We start from the raw sequence: 20,484 nt of genomic DNA on the forward strand, positions 1-20,484 counted from the left end.
ACTGTTAAAAGTGGTTGTGAAAAGAAGCAGGATTAAGTAACATTTCATGAAAATGTGCTGAGTTTTAAATACTTCACAATTTCCTGGTTGTATATTTTGTCTGGATTTATTCAATAATTTCACAATGTTTTATTTGTTTGCAGTTTGGGTCTCGACATGGTAAAGTGTGTTGATCAAGACTGAACATAAATGTAAAGCAGATTAACAGGTTAATATTAAAGGTTCAGTGTGTAACATTCAGGGGCATCTACTGTCAGAAATGGTACAGTGGTGGTAATACAGTGGTAACATTATTACACCAACTGACATAGTGTTTGAATCAGACCCTTTAGAAATCATTAAGGAAGTAGTTTCACAAAACAAGATTTTTAACATCTGTATTTAAACATCACATGTTTTACACATGCATACAAAAAACACCCTCTCTTCCCTTTTTCTATTGCTCCAGGAAGTATGGGCTCCAACAAGCCATTCAGATCTTCATCTGATGAGGAGCTGATGGTTGACCTTGGTGACCATCCACTCCCTCACATACACAATGAATCTACCTCGGTGGTTAAAGCCAAGCACAGCCATTGTTCTGTTCCTGCTGGGTCTACTGTCTAGAGCTGAGCATTATGGTTAAAATCAGCATCACAATATTAATCTGAATCTTAATCCAACGTCGATTTATACAAATGTATGCATCAAAAATCAAAAATATCCATGATTATAACGGAGTATGCATCAGTTATAAAAAAAAAACTTCAATGACTTAATTGGCTTTGAGTCATTCGTTTAGACTATTTGGCATTTTGTACAATGACACAATCTGATCATATCATCATGATGCTATAATGACTGTACTGAAGGTCAATAAAGAATCATATTGAGTAATTGCTCAGCCGTTCTACCAGCTCCCTGTGTGTTCAATAAAGACCTCTCAAAGTCTCGACTTCAGGAAACCCAATTTAAGATGAAATTGACGAGTTTGGGGAGGTCTGTTCCACACCCTGCAGTACATGAGATGATTGCATCTACTCCCCCTCACATCAACCATCCCTCTGAATGACTTGCAGTAAACTGAGCCTGACTGGAAAACTCCAAAGTGCTTCCTCTCCTCTCTCACAGCGAGAGCCTGTAAACTAATGCTAAGTGACAGCAGAGACGGTTCAAATCTCATTTTCCCTCTCCATCTCGTTCTCTCGCAGAGTTCTCAGAGAAGAGACGGGAAGCGGTTGTGGGGTAAAAGAGAACATAATTGCTTCGTGTGTGAGTTGTATCCGCTGGACGGCTGAAAGCTGTAAAGCAGATTGGCTGAGCTGGTCAGTCAGACTGGAGCCTTGCTGCCTTCACACAGACAGACGAAGGGATGGACGAGGTCTTCATCAACCTTTCCACCTCCGCCCATCACATCTGACAGCAAACAATTACTGATCCACTGATTGACCGACAAACATAGCTTCACTCGTCAGAGAGGGCAAACAGAACGGAATAAACTCAAGTGCAACACTTTCTCAGGCACTTCTCTCCTCATGATTATACAAAAACAAACAAGAAATACTTGTTATATTAGTATGTGAACTTCAATCAGAACTCGAGACTCACACTAGAAATGTCACTTAGGAAACCTAGTTTAATTATCGAAACTTCTGTCACTGGATGTCATGATAAGGACCGTTTCAAGAGCCTGACAGGATAGTTTGTGAGTATGAGACTGATAGACAAGCTACACAAATGAGGGATTTACATTATGCTTAAACTGTAGTATTTCATGTTTCACTTTTACAAGAAAAAGGGGTTCAAGAATGAGGACTGCCTTCTTCTTTATGAGATAGTAGCAGCTGAAGAGAGATGGGAAGGTGAGGAGAAAGAGAGAGCATGACGTGCATGTTTTTTTTGCTAAAACAGAAAGGAGACAAGAAGGCACAAGACTGGTGAGTAACAAGATGTTTTGACCAGTCTGTGTGTTGAGGTGTGTGTGTAGGTGTTGTGTGTGTGTGTGTGTGTGTGTGTGTGTGTGTGTGTGTGTTATTTTGTAGCAGTAAAAGCAGGCGGAAGAGGCTTCAAAGCAACATTTCACTTTGTGTGTGTGTGAGTGTTTCTGTAAGAGCGAAGGAGTGAAACGGTTTATCATTTATCAAAACTGTGCAACCAAAAAAAGCTAAATAGCATCAATGAGACACACACACACACACACACACACACACACACACACACACACACACACTCCAAGGGGAATAAAAAAAGCGTGTGACTGAAACATTCCTCAAGTGAGCAGAGCTGTGACAGATGAGGTCAACAGAAAAGTGTGTGTGTGTGTGTGTGTGTGTGTGTGTGTGTGTGTGTGTGTGTGTGTGTGTGTGTGTGTGTGTGTGTCGTGGATACAACATGGGAGGTACAAGAGGGCGACACACTGACGCACTTTTCTCTCCTTTGCACCCAGAAGTCATGAGTTCCTGTTCCTTTCATTAAACAGATATTAAACTCCACTTCCTCCTCCTCCTCATCCTCCTCCTCCTCACTCCAAACTTCAAGTGTGGGAGGCATTTCAACTAAACTTCCTGCATCGAAGGACCTACATGAGAACCACCTCACCAATTTACTTCCACCAGCTGCATGTAAAATAAAACACAGTTGTTTAAAGAGTCAGTTCACCCAAATCACAAAACAGTTTTGGTTTTATTTTTGGATGGGGTGCCTTGAAAATATCCCCATTAGGGGATTTTAAAGAGACCCTAAAGACAGAAAAACACTCATATGAATCACTTTTGTAACACTGACATGGGTCGTGTCAGAAAAACACTCAAAATCTGATACTGTTCTCTTGTACTCGTAACTGTAATCATACTGCACCTGATACCACTATACTGCAGTGTGATGTTGTGTAACCTCTCGTTTGCAGAGCAGAAGTAGGTGGAGGAGAAGCGATGTCAGCAGTTTGGAGATATTTGTCGAATCGTTGTGTTTTTGTTACCTTAGAATCAGCTGTTTCTATCAACAAATGCCATAGAGGCCGCCATGTTGAACCACCATGTATCTACAGGAGCCAAGAATGAACAAACCAAACACTGGCTCTAAATACCGTCCTCAAATTGTTGTGCAGCTGTTGCAGTACAAAGTAAGAGAAAGTGCAAATCTAAAAAAAAAAACCAAATCATTTACATGATGCCAAAAATATAAACAGGCTAATAGTATTGTTGTTGTGAGTTGCATATAGATAGCTTTGTGTGTACAATATTAAGTACAGGTGAGTATTTATGGTTAATTCTAAATGTTCAATGATGTCCATTATATTGCATGTAATGTCCCAGATCTTGGCCTATATATCTAAAAACATCTTCATTGCTACTTGATAAAATTAGCTATGTATCATGAAGTGACCCTTTAAGCACTTTGCTGTTTTAATTCTCTTTTTAATCCCTTATATAACATCCTTCTCTTGCTTACTTTTAGGTAAACAAGTTGTGTCCTTGTTGTGTTTTGACATTTGTTTATGTGTTTGTTTCTTTTCAAAGGAATCTTTTGCTTTTAAAAAAACTTTTTGTCCTTCCTCACCCTCTTCTTCATCAAATCTCTTTTTTTATTTGACACCTGCCTTCTCACCACAGCACGAGCTGAAGATGGTTTCAAGGTGGGAAGAAAATGAACACATATCTCTTCTTACACAGACACACACACTCACACACTTCCTTCCCGTCTATAACAGGAACTGAGGAGCATTTCAAAAAAGAAACCCAAGTCCTTGAGAGCCCCCCACCTCCCCCCCCTCACCCCACACAGACACTTCATTCCTTTTGTCTTTCCACACTGGTAGTCATGGAAAAGGGCATTTGGGACAAAACTCTCAAACTCTCCAACCCAAACAAACGCACACTTCCAGGAACAGGACAATCCATCATCCACACATCCCATCACAAACACAAACTCTTTCTCTATTCTTACCACAGCATCCAGGAACTTGACGCAGCGTCTCAGTTCAGGTCGAGTCTCACAGAACTGTCTGAACAGCAACCGTCCGATAGGCTGGCGCTCACAGAGGCTGCTGTAGTCCTTCTCTACAGAGACAGAGAAAGACAAAGTTGGTTAATTAACTGTAGCACTTAAGTTATCTTTGAATTAGGATGTTTCTCAAGCAACTTTAAGCAAAATATAACACATTTCCATCAGTTTTAATGCATTTCATGCAGTTTTTGTAGTCTCTAAAATAAAGAACACCTCATCTAATCCCAGGAAAAATTGTTACATAGTGGCGCTACATCACACAGCAAACACAGTTCTGCACCCATTGCAGTTTGCAACCAAACAATCATCTGAACCATCCTGGAAAAACCCCACCCCCTCTACAAGGAGCTGTGGCAGTTTTTCCAACATAAAACAATGTTGTTTTCTTTATGGTGTAATGGATTTGGTTATAGTATACACAGTGCATGGTCTTATAGCGGTTATTATTTAATGCCTCTTGCAGTCCTTGTTGTGATACGGCAACTCATTTGTTTGACCGATTGTTATCACCAGCGCCGCCTGAAAGTACCTGGAATTTGGACTCTGTATGATCTCTTGATCTTTCTCCCTAACATGGCCAGAAAACAATTAAAAGCAGAACTTGTGACAATGGCAACATGTAGTATTACATTAAGTTCCTTCACTGGAAATGCGTCACCAGACATGAATCATTATCTGCCATCCACATGTTATTAACCTTTCCCCAAAAAGTCACTCAGAGCGTCTACTGTGGAGGTTCTGTTTTTATATGCGGTACCTAAAGTGCGACTGGACATTTAACAGTCCAACTGGCAGGTCGAATAAATGCTCAAGCAAGGCCTGGATTAGCCCGGTCCCACCAGGGATTTGAACCACCAACCTCTTAGTAACAAACCTACAGGTATAATCCATTGAGTTATCAACAATATGATTCAGCAGCAGAAATTTGAGTGAGACCGAAAACAACATTGAATGACGCAAACACATTTAATAATCAAATATCAGCACGCACAGCTGCTGGTGTGAACACCTACTTTATGATAATATTTGCATACATCATTCACTGGAATATTGTTATTAAAGGTGCAGGTGCAAACTTACTGAGGAGATATAAAAGTAAATAGCAGGAAAGACTGAAAAACGAAAACACGTGAAAGTAAGAAGAATGACCGATCAGAAAATGTTTGACGTTGAAGAAGGTGGGACTTTGTCTGTGGGCGAATTTATATCGTTTTTTTTAGACGTGTAGGTCGGTTATTCCTAAAGTGGGTGCCTTAAGGATGCGCCAAGGGAGTAGCATGATTAGTTTATTTTATTTTTTAACGTTAAAAAAATTAGGTGAGATTATCATAAACTGGAGTAAAGACAATGAAAAAAAAACCGTCCTCAATACATGATATAATATTATATTAATGTTTTCAAAAACACTGGTTATATATAACACCTTGACTTCTAACCCCTAAACCATACTAGCTGCAGTGGTTTTAGATAAACAGTATGTCTGGGTTGTTGGGGTTATCTGTCCAGCTTTGCTTTAGGACAAAAAACAACATCAAGGAAATGTTGATTTGCATCTCTGACTCATGTGGATGCAAAGCGACTCAGGAAGTTTAACACGCAAGCAAATGTGATTCAGGGAGGAGAGCAAAATGACCTGCAAAACCCTTCAATCAGACCTGTCGGACTCACGAGTCAGGTCAACCCGATATGCCACACAGAATCTCTGGGGGCTTTACAGGCAACGATTCAAGGCAAGTCCAAACTCGAAGACAACAACTTTAAACATTCTGAACATTTAATATTTCACACCAAAACACAACGAGTGTATTTTTCAGGCCTAGCAAATTTCTTGTGTTTATTTCCTTCCTCTGAAAACATTTGCAACATACAAATTTGCATTAAAAACTAAATGTTTTGAATATTTTGAAAATGATTTAGCATTTTTTACATCCATTTGACAGCTGACTTATTTTTCTTTCTTTTCATATAACAGCCACCAAACCATTTTTCTTGCCTATCTTTTTCTTTGCCTGCTCATGCACATACAAGTACATCCCCACGCCTGACACAGCACACACCCACTCATCAAACCATAGCACCTGGGTTTGTCTTTGCCAGAGCAGCTCATTTCTCTGAAGCTTGTAATTCTGAAATACTTCCTAACCAAGCAGTACTTCCCAAGCCGTGGAGCTGCAGATAAAAATCATTATTTTATGATCACATTGTCAGACAAAACCAACATAAATACAGGTTAACTGCAAAAAGCTGTTGTGTTCAATTGGGCGTAGAACTAAAACATCCCGTACCCTGTTTCTTATCACTTTATGATCTGATGTACCTATCTATAAAACATTCTGGAGTGTTGATAACTTTGAAAGAACCTATTGATTGAAGGGATACTTTTGCACTACCATAAAGTTGGAGAATTTTGAGAGTGGGACTTGTGTTTTCAATTAAAGAAGCGGAAGTGGAGATATCTTGTCTTTAAGTCCTTCATTGAGCACGACTTGGGCGGAGTGCTCATCTAATTGTTTTTATTGTCACGTTTCTGAGTCTTTTCCTACCAATGACACAGTGACTGATAGTAAATGATGCCTCCTTCTGTCAGGTTCTGCTCTGTTTTTTCCCCACTTTATGAGTTTTTTCTGCTCTACTTATCTCTCTTCTGTTTCGCTCTGTTACGCTGCTACGTCCTCTTTGTTCTACTCTAATGATCTCTTTTCTCTCTACTCTGCTCTAATACTTCCTACGTCCTGCTGCAAAGTGGACAGAGCAGGACAATTTGAAGTAAATGAGAGCCGAAGGCAAAAAGAACAATTAAAAAAACTGGGGGGGGAAGAGAGGACGGAAGCTGAACAGAGTGGGATATCTGGAAGGCGACAGGAAAAAAACTCCTCAGGTTGTTCCAAAGCTTCAAGACTAATGTGACTTTAATTACCATTGCTAATTAACAGGCTATAAGGCCTGTTTACAATAATTTCAAGCCCATTATTCTCTGCTCAAAAAATTAGCTTCATTAAATTTCATGAAGCTACTTGGCCGATCCCACACTGGCTGCTCATGCGTGAAATATAACATCCCCCAGTTCTGGGAACTTTTCACTATTGTGGACTTTTTCAAAACATCACTGGAGGTGTGATGTACATGAAAGGAGCTCCAGGACTGTACAGAACATGTTGTTCATCATTACACAGAGAATCTACACAAAGAGGCCTCTGTCTCTGGCCTCCAGCTGGCTCTGCAGGCCTCAGGGTCCCTACAGTAAAATTATTATGCCACGGGTTTGAAACCGGATCAAGGCTTCTGCACTTCTGACTGTCTCCCTTTCTTTATCGAATGATCGGGGGAAAAGTAAACAAGCTGACATGGTGGATTCTCACCTATAACTCTAGTAACACTGTAGTACATGTAATGGGTTTTCTTTGTTTTACTCATGCTAGCAGCGTGGCTATAGAGATGCAAATTTAGGTCGATGGGCACTTTACAACTTTGTTCCAGACTGAAATATTTAACAGCAATATCATGACATTTTCCTACAGATATTCATGGTCCTCAGAGGATGGATCCTACTGACTTTGGTGATCCCCTGACCTTTCCTCTAGTGCCACCACGAGGTTCACAGGATTTGAGTGAAATGTCTCCACTACTGGATCGATTGCCATGTAACCTGCCAAAGACACTTACGTTTCCCTCAGAATTAAATGTAAACTTGATCTCCTAATGCTTCATCTAGCGCCACCATCAGGTCAAAATATAAATATGTCCAATACTTTGAATTATGACCAAATACCAAGAAAGCTAATAGCATTCTCAGACTCAGCGGCACTTTGTGTTTATGTTAATTAACAAACATTTGGCATGCTAACACGCTAAATTAAAGATTTTGGACATGGTGAACATTATGCCTGCTAAACATCCACATGTTAGCGTTGACATTGTGATCATGGTAGCGCAGCCTAAGTGCAGCCTCACAGAGCTGCTAGCATGGCTGCAGATGCTGGATCTTGTTAACCACGTCTTAAAGCTTTTATCAAGAAATGTCCAGAAGGTCCTGAATAACTAACTAACTAATTATCATAGTAACTACATGGTAACTTAGTTACTATAGTTACTACATGGTAAGATAGTTACTTATAACTCATAGTTAACATAGTTATTGAAAGGCAGTTTAAAAATGGCTATACTATAATATATAATATATGGCTAAAAATAAAAATAAAATAGATGATTAGATGTTTCTCCGCCAGCAAATCATCAAACTCCAGGATTAATGCTGGCTGAGACTAATCCAAGCATTTGTGCTTTTATGGTCAGTTAAACTATAGTTTGACTTGTCACAAGGGACCCCAACATATATATCAGTGATCAGATTAGTCAGGAGTACAATACTGCTATTTCTGTAATGTTACATATAAATGTTTTTGTGTAGAGCTGCTGACAGAAAGGGGTTCTGAAGCCACTATCATAGTTAATTTAAAATCTAGTGTGGCCCTAACTTTAGTGAAATAAACTGTTACTAATGTGTTGCATGAGACCTTGATTATTTTTTAATTGCTTTGTGCTTCCTGCAACTAGTTGTGTAAAAAGGCCAGCCTAAGATAAAGTTTCTTTAATGGCCTGTAGATGGGGGCTCAGAGCATTGAGGAGGAGGGGGAGAGGAGGAGCCAGCATCTATCAGGAGTCAAGATGCTTTCATTTGCCATTTGCAGAGAGAAGAAGCACATGTGCACAGAATTACCTGCACGTGTCTCTCAGAAAGACGCACACAGACAACAGCAGCAAACCACAAGGGTTAAGAACAGCAACGGCAAAACCAAAAAACAGCAAAACATTAGACAAATTACATATGTCCTCTGTTGCCTTGATGAAACTAAAGTGACACAAAGACCAATACTATGTTTCCACTTTCAAAAAGAAAGTGAAAAACAACTTTTTCACACACAGTTACAACCATAGTGGTGATACACAAAAGTGGAATTAAAATGACTGCAACAAAATATTTGTTACTACTATTTACTTGTCCATATATGTCTTATAAATTACATCAGGCCACATAAAACCAACTGAACACACCTTAGATAAAATAGCTTGTGTGAGCAATCTAACCCTGGCTTTGCTGCAGTAATGTCATAACAGGCCGAACTCTGACTGAGGAAGTGGATATTGTTGAATGAGTTGGACAACTGTCTTCTTTCCAAAGACTTCCTCATCTTTCATCCACACACCCCTCCCTCACGTCTGCTTTTCCTACTTGTTTCCATTTTAATTGGCAAACACCAGCTGACCAGTCTGCTCTCTTTTCATGTGACTTTAACAACATTGTACCTCTGCACATTCTCAAACAGAGAATAAGTCAACACAACAGAAACAGAAAGATTTCCTTCATTGGGAACAAGATTGAGAATGTTGTGAGATAAGACTCACAGGGAAATCAGTGTTTGCAAATGAATGTTCTGCAAACCCAGTTTTATATGATATATTTACAGAAAAAGCTTTGATCTCTGCCCTGGTTTAGAACAAAATTGGCAGATATGCATCTGAACAAAGGAGAAAAGATCACAGTGAGTAGACATTGTTTTGCCAGCTAGAAATGTTGCATATCGCCTGTAAAAATATGTGATGTAAAAGTGAAGAGAGCAGAGGAGAAAGGAGAGAATAGGAAAAGAAACAGATAAAAAAGCGAACCTGTTTGACAAACAAGGAAGTTGACAGTTTCCTGAATGTCTTTCTCAAGACTCCCTCCCACTCACCTCTTTCTTGTAGTTTCATAAAAACAGTCAACAGTCAAATTCAGCAAGACTTTCAGAGCTGAATCATTACTGAGCTCTTCTCTTCTCCTTGCATATTTTAACAGTTGTCTTATTTTCACTTCTCACTCTCAAACGTCCTAATCATCACGTTTTACTTTCCTTTTCCTCACACTTAACTATTAATGCATGTTACTAACTTCACTTCTTCCCCTGAGTTTTTAAATTTTCTTGTCTTGCAGGTTCTTATGGATCGGGGTTGCGCCTACTGTCGTGGTCCTGCGTGACCCCCACTGGCAATATTACTAATATTATCATCATCATTATTATTCATCTTTCACAATCATCGTGGCTATTGTCGTCATTGTCGTCGTCATCATCATCATAAGACATTCTTTCTAGTAAATGTGTTGCTATTGTGCCGCTGTGCATCTTTGTCTCTGTCTGTCCTTCTCTCTCTGACCGGTCGAGGCAGACGGCCAACCATCTAGAGCCAGGGTCTTCCTTGCCGCTGTCGCCAAGTGCTTGTTCATGGTGGGAACTGTTGGGTCTCTGTAAATAATTTAATTAGGAGTACAGTATAGATCTGCTCTATTTGAAAAGTGTCCTGAGATAACTTTTGTTATTAATTGAACATATCAGTATTTCTTCTCCTCCCCTCCCCGGAACCTCAGCTTTTATAATCATATGTGGTTTTGTGCAGCTACATATTGAACTTCCTGCCTCCATGTGTCACACTGTCTGTGAGACAGCATCTGTGACAACGCATTCAAATCAAAGCTTATTTGCATAGGACCTTTCAGGAAAGAAGCACATCTATTGTGAGCGTTTCCTGAATAAAAAAAAACATCTGCCATTGATCATGGACGCACCCACTGCTTCAACCAAACTTCATTTTACATACAGAATAATTTAGCATAAGCAAAAACTGATATTGCTCTGTTTGACCGACGAATCCCCGGAATAAATCAGGAACTGAATCAGGATGTAATGGTCCCTTTTTCACACTCGTGTGCATTTTAACACATCTGAAAAGCTGTGAATAGATGTTGGAAATGAGATGTGCAGAGGTGGAAACAGAGCACAAAAACTACAAGACACCTGTCTGCAAAGTAGAAGAAACTTTGAAATGTTCTCTGGGTATTTTCCTTTAGTAGATAATCAGCTTTAAACAATTTTATCAAATACAGTTCCTCTAGCTTGCCGTTGGCCTCATAACACTCTTATTTTTAGACTATTCATAAGTTGGGTACAAAGCTTTGTTTAAAAGCTAATAACGTTACAAGAACTCCCTTCTCATCCCCAGTCCCAAGAATGATTCTAGTGACAACCAGTCCTTGTTTGCAGTCGGAATGATGCTGTACACATGAGGTCGAACTCTGGAAACTTGTGTTAGACAAGTCAGAGGACTTCAGTAATGTAATACTATAGCCCAGGGAACCCAGGGACAGGGTCCCCCCCAATGTTTAGAATTTACTGCAAATTATTATTTCTCCCATTCAGATTTTCTTTATTTTTCTTTATTTTTTGATTTGACTCTCAAATACTAATTTTGGCAGCAGCCTTTCAAAAAATCCATGAGCAGGCTGTACTCATTATGCAGAAATTACCCTTTTCAGCAGGTTATATGACTATACAGTATTAGTGGATAATTATTAATGATACATTCAAATGTAGACAGCATTTTAATGTTTGCTGAGGTGGAGTCAAACTCATGTCAAATACATATAGTGGAGTGAAATAAGACAAAAAATCTACTGCCATGCTCTGATGTTGTACTTTGGCACAGCAGCGCTTTGAGATAAATGCTAACATCTGCATGATAACATGTTCAAAATGAGCATACTAACATACTTATGTTTAGCAGATGTAATGTTTACCCTGTTCAAAAGTTTAGTTTAGCATCAACACACAAACATTGGTTTATTACCACAAAGTACAGCAGAGGCTAATGGGAATTAGCTTTAATAGCTAATCTGTTTGACAAATATAACATTTGACCTGATGATGTGTGAGGCTAGATAAAAAGTCAGAGGATCACCACAGTCATTAGGATAAATCCTCTGGGGAACATGAATGTCCTAACCAAATTTAATCTTAATTCATCAACAACTTGTTGAGATGTTTTCATTCTTGACCAAAGATGGGCAACAACCAACAGATGTACGTCAATGCAGTTGATCAGAGGTGGAAAGTAAGTAAGGTACAACAGAAATTCAGAAAAGAAGAAAGTGCTTGAGAAAATGTATGTAGTTTGCATGTATGTACTTTCCACCTCAATATTCAAAATGAAAGAAGTTCTGAAACAGCTCTTTTGTTCTGAGATAAGTTCCTGCATTGTAAAATGGGCTATTAGTTCCTGATCTATTTCCTGTACTTTTCCTAGTACTAGTCTATTTCTGGTGACTAATTGTTGTAGAAGCCCCAACAAACACATACAGTATGTATACTCATCTTTGTGGCTCAAACCATCGTCCGGCTTTTGATCCTAACCAGTCCGTCTGTTGCCACACTGAGCCTCAAGGCAGTATAAGTTTAATCACAGGTCATCATCAGCTGGGCCTCAATGCTTCTTCTTTAATGGATGTCTTCCTAACAATGTGGCCTATGTGTTTACTCTGCACAGCCTGGGTGCCATGTATGGATGTATACCATGAAGAGCCTGTGTGCAGTGACAGTGCCTCCATACACAAACAGACCTCCAATGGATGGGAACACTGATGTATCATGACAGTGGCTATAGTTCACATCACATTGACATCACATGTTGCTATAGTTAGTTATTTAGTTCAAGGGAGGTCAAACCACTCGATCAGATTACAACAGAACACACACAAAAGGCTGAAAGATTTGAGAAAAATATCCAATAGCGATACTGGATACTCTGTCCACATATGTTTGGTTGTGGATCAAAGTCAAATAAAATGAATTTTGGCCAACATATAGCATTAATATCAATAATTTTAGCATTACTGTAATATGTAATACGTTTGTCTAATAATTTAATATTCATCATTTTCAAATCTAATTATGACATTCATCAGTTGAATTAGATTTATTGATTATAATGACAAACTACTAGCAAGCCAACTTTAGAATCCACCCACCACCTAGGATTCGAACCTTCAGTCTATACAAAGAGTCACAGCTCGGCAGGCTGTAAACTTGTCAAACCGAGTCTCAAAATGACCACAAACCACAAAATTAACTGCGGAAATGGAAAAGGGTCAGAGTTAGCAAAGTAGGGGCAGTGGCTGCTCCGACGCTGGCTGCCAGTGAAGTTGGCTGAACACTTTTGAACCAGACGGTGGTACAACCTCTTCTACTGCCATCCACTGTGACTGATACACGGCGCTGCAGCAGCCCGGCAGCAGAGACGCTCAGTGGTGTGCTGGGATTTTTATTAGTAAATTATGAGCAGAACGCACTCTTTTACTATCTCTGGTTGTGAGGAAATCTGATGTTTTCCACGTCACATATGACAAAGAAAGGCAGTAAAACGTGAAGTAGGCAAAAACACGAGACTCACGTAGCTGCGTTTTTACCACAGGAAAAAATAGTTTAATCTTCTTATTGGATAAAAAATTCCTTTAGTCGGGTACATCCCTAAAATCCTTCATCCTTCAGAGCCATAACAATGTTGACAGCACCGCACTTTTAGCTGCTTGGGCTAACGTTAGCATGACAAACTGACAGGACAGACTTCTGCACATCACTAAACGCCGATTCCCTGATTTCGAGGTAATATATTTTTAAAAAATGACAAAGGCAAAATTCTATATTTTTCTTAATGTGAAAATATCTTAAAAAAAAATTAAAATACGAAAACCAACACTGAATGTATTCTACTACCAAGTACTGTGTGCATATTAAAGCTGGATATGTTTTCTTCCTCTGTGCCATAGAGCTTCATTGTTGTCCAAAAACTATTAAAAAAAACATCAATGAGTCACACTGTTGCATGATGTGTTCCTTCCTTACCATGAACAAACACACTGTAGTTTATTTTGACTCAATCCCACATCCGTCCTTAAGAACTTTAAGGCCCTTCTTTTATAATCCAGCCTTAGGCCTATAGATTTCCGCCAGGGGCGGGAGCTCACATCCAATAATTCTAGATGCAGTACTTTGTCCAACTGTCAAAGCAAACAGAATCCTCTCTGTCCCAAAGGCAGACATTTAAAGTTCAATTACCAAACACTGACTACAGTTCCTGTTACTAGTGTTGTCGCTAAGAAAAGAGAAAATAAATATTCTGGGTGTGAGGTGAATCGAGGCTGCTTCGCTATTCTACTTAAGTTACAGTCTATTGAGAGATGCTGCATAGAGTCTATAAATCCAACACCAATTCTCACAATTTTCAGGGCACAATCCCGTAATTTCTATGTGGTTATCTCTAGCAGGACTAGATTTTTCTAGTCGACTAGTAGTCGTTAGATAACGCCAACAGTCGACTAACCATAGCGCATTCATGATACTAATTTAATTATTCAAATATATGTATCTGAATGCGTCAGAACAACCAGCAAGGAGACTATTTAGTTAATTTATTTTAACACAGTACAACATCCCACGAGTTTCGTTGTATGACCACTAACTAGCTAGGGACAGCAGCTACTACAGTTAGCAAAGGAAGCCACTCGCAGTGCACCTACAAGTGGCTCCCTGTGTTACAAAAGAAAAGGTCCATGTTGCAACTGTCTCCTGATACTTTGGTCCCGGTGACAAGGCACAGCTCCCGAACAGAGTTTAATGTTGTTTTTGTTGTGTTTGTTTCTCTCTTTACAGATTTGTGCAATCAATATGATGATATAAATTAACTGATGTAATTTTAAAGAAAAATCATACATGGATGTTTTGCATAGCCCTATATGCAACATTAAGTGATGAACATATACGTTTTATTCTTGTGCTACAATTGTGTGGCCTATGCTACAAAATTTTTAACCTCTGTAGCACCAGCTAGCAGTTGTAGCACAACTTACGGCCCTGATTCCAGCCCTCTCCAGGGTCGTCCTTACACTCACACCATTCATAGTGTTGTAAACTCTGCCTCTCATAGCCCCAGGTTTGATGTGGTTCTAGGAAAGTCCCAAACAGATTTTCAGTATTGGAGGCCTGTTGGGGGATTGCCCACATGCATTTCCACCCCTCAGTAACCCAATTTTTCCCCGGGGATCAATTAAGTATTACTAATTCTGAATGAAACCAAAGCAACAGCAGGAGTTGCTGAACATGATCCCCAACTGGCTTCCCACAGCAGTTTAAGTTTCTAATGCGTTATGTTTCTTGTTGATACTGCTGCTCTTATTCACCTCCTGGCTGTGGTGAGATTAATCAAACATGATGCCCATACTGCAGCTTTATCGGTGCTCCACATTATCAGAGGAATGTATTGTAAATTACAATACTCTAGCTGATAAGCTGCATAAAGCGATACAATAACTCAGAGCAAAGACAAAAGATCCCAGTTATTTATTTTGTATTAGATAACAGAAGATGTGTTGTGTGTGCACTCACCTTTAAAATCACATAAACACATAAGACCTTCAAGACAGCAGATATAGCCCAACAGCTGAATAAAAGCTCTTTTTATCTCATAACAACCAATGTCTTTTATGCATGTCCTAAAGCCTGCATGGAGCCATGACTTTATCTTGAATCAACACAAAACAGTAGCACTGTACAGCCAACCTGGTCTCACTCTGAAGTCTTCAAATACTGTCACTTGGTCAGTGGCCACTTCAAAATATGACGCTCTAGGTATCCCGCTAGCATAATTTCAGGATGTGGCGGCCGTCAAAGTCAAGTGACGTAGTTTAAAGAGTGAGAAAGTGGCATGGAGGTATCCCGTGTGAAACCAATAGTAAACAATTTATTTTAAGTAACTTACATAAGTTAACTTATGTAATGTACTTAAGTTACATCAGGTACATACTGTAGCTTACAATCTTATCCCAAACCAAAGGAATTAGTTTTTGTGCCTAAACCTAACCAAACTACTCACTACACATTTCACAAAGTGAACTATACAAGCTTTATTTTGAAAGTGTAACTGGACATTGCATACTTATTAATGTGAATTTGGTGGCAGGGCCCTGCGCATCCAGAAATGATGCAATAATAATGAACTAATCATATCAGCTCTTATATTAATCTAGCATGACTTTTTTTTAAACCCATTCCCTCCTAAATGTATAATTATCAAGAGCTTTTGCCGCTGTTGTTCAGATAAATACTTGACATACGCCATTGTTGGAACATTTCAGTAATCATGAGACTATTAACTGTTCTTGGCTTTCCTCCGTGTTGTTTTGGTGGTTCCATCCAATTCTGTGAAGCAAAGAGCTCCACTGCGCTTTTCCTGGAGCCGAGATGACCCACCAAAATAGCTGAGTGAGGTGGGCACATGGCATAAGGGTGGGATGATGCCCAAGTGAAAAAAAGTATCTACAGTCAGTGTTTGGTTTGTCGATTGTGGGCTACTGTAAAAGCATGGCAGTTCAACATGGCGGACTCCATGGAAGGCAACCCGTGGCCACTGTAGATAAAACATCTCATTCTAAGGTAACAAAAGCACAACTTTTATTATCAGGTGATAACACTCTAATGAAAACAGACCTATGAATATTATATTCCATTTCTGCAAATAGATATAGAGTAGCTGTAGATAATATACACAAACAACTACCTCCTCAAAATTACATTTTCATTTTTTTGAATTCCTAATTCCTATAGACCACCAGCTACTTTTTTTTCTTCATCTTGTGAAAGTGCAGGGAGCACTTTCACTCCCATCCTCTCCTGGTTGTATATCTGAGTTATTCTGGTATCATAAGCTCTGTGCTGTCACCTGTTAAAATGAAAGTAACCATACTGCTGGTTGAAACAGCAAAAACACCAGCCTGCTTCCTCTTTCCGCACATGCCACAGTTTCCTCTGTGGTACAACTTGAGCAAGATTTTTATTTTTTTTCCCTCCAGCTTGAATGCATTCAGAGTTATCATGCGCTTGACTTTTCTGAACTGGATGAATGAGGTGCTTGGTTCGAACAGAGTCAAGTTAGGACAGATTTTAGCTGCTTATCTTTGAACATAGTATAAAAGTGTGACAGCTACAATTGAGTTTTAGCTGATTAGCAGTCTCTGTACACATACATGGCAAAGCAGGTCCTGGGAATATCTAAAAAAATAGTGGAAGGGAAAAATAAAAGCAGAAGAACAGCACTCTATCCATTTTTTTCCATGTGTTGGACAGGAAGCAACGCAACCCTAAACAATTACAAAAGCCAACACTACATCATCCAACTCGATCAGTCGATAACAAAAAAAGCACAAAAGTTATACAGACTGACAGGTAAATTGTTGATTTGACAGTTTTGGCAGTTCCTGCATCACCAGCACCCACGTGGGGCCATCAAATTCCAGTGGGTGACAGAAGTTTATGGAACGGTTTAATGCTTCTGATGTGTATGTTTATGTTATTCTGGTGTCACAAAGAAACTCTTTAAAATATAACTGATTATAAGCATAATTAGACTGCAAATCAACCGCATGTTATGATTGAACAATGTTATATAATGAAGTGTATATGCTACACAATAAAATATTTAAATAACAAAGCATCTGTAATCTTTTTGGTCTTATCAATGTGTGGAGGGAGTTTCTCTCTCCAGTGTTTGGTGCTTCGATGTAGCCTTGACCTGAGTTGAATGAACTGTCCGTATTCTGCTGAGAAGTTATTTCCGTTATCTCTACATCTTTTGCACAGATTACATTAATTGATTACTCTAATTACTCTTTTTGTTCATGGGACTTTTGCTGCACTTGTGACGTGTTGAGCGTCTCTCACACACACAGCAGTGTGGAGGAAAGAAACAACGAGAGAGATGATGATGGCTGCACATCACATGAAAAATGTATCAGTAAAGCTCAACATAGCCAATACAGATGCCTTGATCGGCACCGGTACCAATTGGTACCAGATGCTGATGTCCCCATTTTCAACTATATGGAACAGGTAGTGGTGTTGTTTTCCAAGCTGCTATAGGGAAGGCATTTCCAATCTTCCATACGTAATATGACATTTTGGTAAATACGTTATTTGCTTTGTTGCAGAGAGTTAAATGAGAAGATTAGTCAAACTGTATCTGTATGCTGAATATGAAACTCAAAATGCAAGCCTGGCTCTGTCCAGAGTGAAAAAATGAAGTGAAAAACCTACCAACACCTCACTGAGTAACAGGTTGTGTCTCATTTGTTTAATCTGCACACAAACAAAAATGTAAGAAACACTATTTGTGGTTTTAGAAGGAGCTACGTGTTGGAACTATTTCTTTACAAACAACATTTTATCTAAGTACTTGTACATAGTGTCTTCGGCTAAGGCGCAGATTGCCAGATTCGGTCGCAGGTTTTTGTTGGTTCTTTTGTTCTTTGTACAGGAACTAATAAAGTAATTTTTTTTCACTGGGGCCAAGAGTGTAACATCCATTTTCTGCTTTTTTTTTATAAGTAACCTGAGAGCAATGGCTAACTAGTGTATAGATGAATGGATGTCTATTTTTGTACAGTATTATTAGGCCACCAGTGCTACACAGAGGAAATTAAAAATCAACATTGATCACATAAACTAAGTGAAATTTAATACATTAATAAATACTGCAATATTGCCTTATAATTAGTTCAGGTTTCAGTATATCTGTGCTGTGCTTAAGTACATGGTGTGTTGTGTACTTGTGAACTTTGTTTTGAACCTTAGGGGCCACCGTAACAACATCCACAGCTCAAATCATGACCTTTAGTGCTGATTTGCTCTTTAAAAAAGGGCTATACAAAGAGCCGTCCTCTGTAGTAAATTATACATTAACGTCCCGGTCTGGAGGCCTTGTTGGGACTTTTCCTTTACAAAGAAGAGTCAGCTGCTGCCACTTAAAGGGAAAATCCATCTTAAAAATATAATTCACATGTCATTCCTATAACATTGTACAGCTCAGTTTGTGGCTGGTCTCTCAATAAAGTGGCACAACACTGTTATAATGATGTACACATTCATGGGCAGAAAGTAATTTACTCTAAGTGCTTCTTCTATATTAGATCTATTTTGTCTGTTATATTAGAACACACATGCTGAGGAGCACATATCCCAAAAATGTCCCTGTGCTCAAGTGAACTTTTGTTATTACCGTAATTCAATAAAAAAAACACGCAAGGTCTACTCAGGCTAAGTGAGTATTGATAAATCCAATAAAATGAATCATACAATAGTAAGTATGAGGCCACTGAGAATGAACACTGTCCTGCTTCAGACAACTGAAAAAGTTTAGACTAGTTGCATTTCCACATTGAAATACACAAAGTGAACAGCACATCCAGACCAGGACCAAATACAGCATCTGATGCAACACTAGACACTTTGATGACAGGGAATACAGCACTGAGGTGTTTTTATTTGCCGGTTTTGACTAACATCAGCTGCACAAGCTAACTAGTCAACGGCATCTGAAATTACTGTTGGTAACAGCTTCTTTTAGCAACAAGTCCATCTGCAATCTCTATAAATCATCAAACTAGCTTCAGGTTATATACACTGGGAGGTTAACGGAAACGCATCTAGACAATGTCAGAGGGAAAACCAGACAATATTCTCTCCATAAAAAATGATCCAGTTTCACCCAAATCACGGATAAAGTTGTGTTTTCATACAACAATTATTGAGGCCCGGCCCCCCTGCAAACACTCTGCTTCGGTAGCTTGCAGTGCTGTTACTAAAAGTTGAAGATTGATTGTGATATTGTTGGCTGAATCGGTTACATACATATACATTGTTAAATAGGATCACAATATAACTGAGGATGCAATCTTTAAGGGTTAAAATTACATTTTTCAATTCATCTGGACGTTAAGGAGCCAGTTGACTGCAGATGTAGTCAAACCAATAAATTAAAGCTGTAAAGGAACTGTGGAGGAACTTATCTCTACCAACCACAAAACACCCAAAAAGCCATTTCCAGAGGCACATTTCCAAACTCAGCCAAAAAAGGATCACAGGATTTCAGAAGGTCTCACTTTTACCTCCTCTAGACGATATGATGATCTTGATGATATGGAGGTCTGGTGATGGCTACATAAGATTTGTTTAGCTGAAGGGGTGTTTAGACAACAACAACAACTCAGTTATGGATACCAAAAGTTTGAATCTGTTTCAAAGGCCTCAGACAGGCTCAACACATAAAACACCACAAAGATTCTCAAGTCAAGTGAGATAAAAGCCCTATCCTGTGAGACTGGAGAAAGACACCGCTATCTTACCTGTGGTTTGTCGCAGCTCTTCACACAAACTTATGTGGGGGAACTGCAGAAGCTGCTTCCATTTCTTGCTTTTGCCTTTTCTGTTCCCGCCACCTCCTGTAAAACAAACAGGTTTCAAACTTTTAAAACTTTTAAAAATCAATTCCAAGAATGATTGCTTTGGTGACAAAAAAAGCACTCTGAAAAGATGTGGATGTAGAAACGAGGTCTGGTGGTTAATACAGTAACACCACAACACCAAAGAGACAATACACTGATCGTCAGCGTGAATATGTAAGACGTGACATTAATAGACCAGGTGATGAAGCTGGCCTATTAATGTCAACACAACCATGGATCAGTGAGTCCTCTCTGCTGATTTATTCAGTTATTTGGTTGGTATACATACGGAGGCCTGGCAAAGTATTCAAAGTTAGTTTAAGTCTGCCTCCACTCAAAACTCAAAAATATTCCTACAGGTGAGT

General features: G+C 39.1%; 1 protein-coding gene across 1 annotated transcript in view; it reads right to left on the bottom strand.

Annotated features, from left to right (window-relative positions):
* Window positions 1-20,484, bottom strand: part of grk6 (G protein-coupled receptor kinase 6) — a 56,063-nt gene that overhangs the window by 26,028 nt on the left and 9,551 nt on the right. Inside the window, exons 2-3 of the mRNA XM_051400267.1 lie at window positions 20,021-20,116; window positions 3,925-4,037 (exon numbers count right to left, since the gene is read on the bottom strand). Of these exons, the coding sequence (XP_051256227.1) occupies window positions 3,925-4,037; window positions 20,021-20,116 (209 nt within the window). The remainder of the gene's footprint in view (window positions 1-3,924; window positions 4,038-20,020; window positions 20,117-20,484) is intronic.

Source organism: Dicentrarchus labrax, unplaced genomic scaffold (assembly GCF_905237075.1).
Source record: "Dicentrarchus labrax unplaced genomic scaffold, dlabrax2021, whole genome shotgun sequence".
Lineage (NCBI taxonomy): Eukaryota > Metazoa > Chordata > Actinopteri > Moronidae > Dicentrarchus > Dicentrarchus labrax.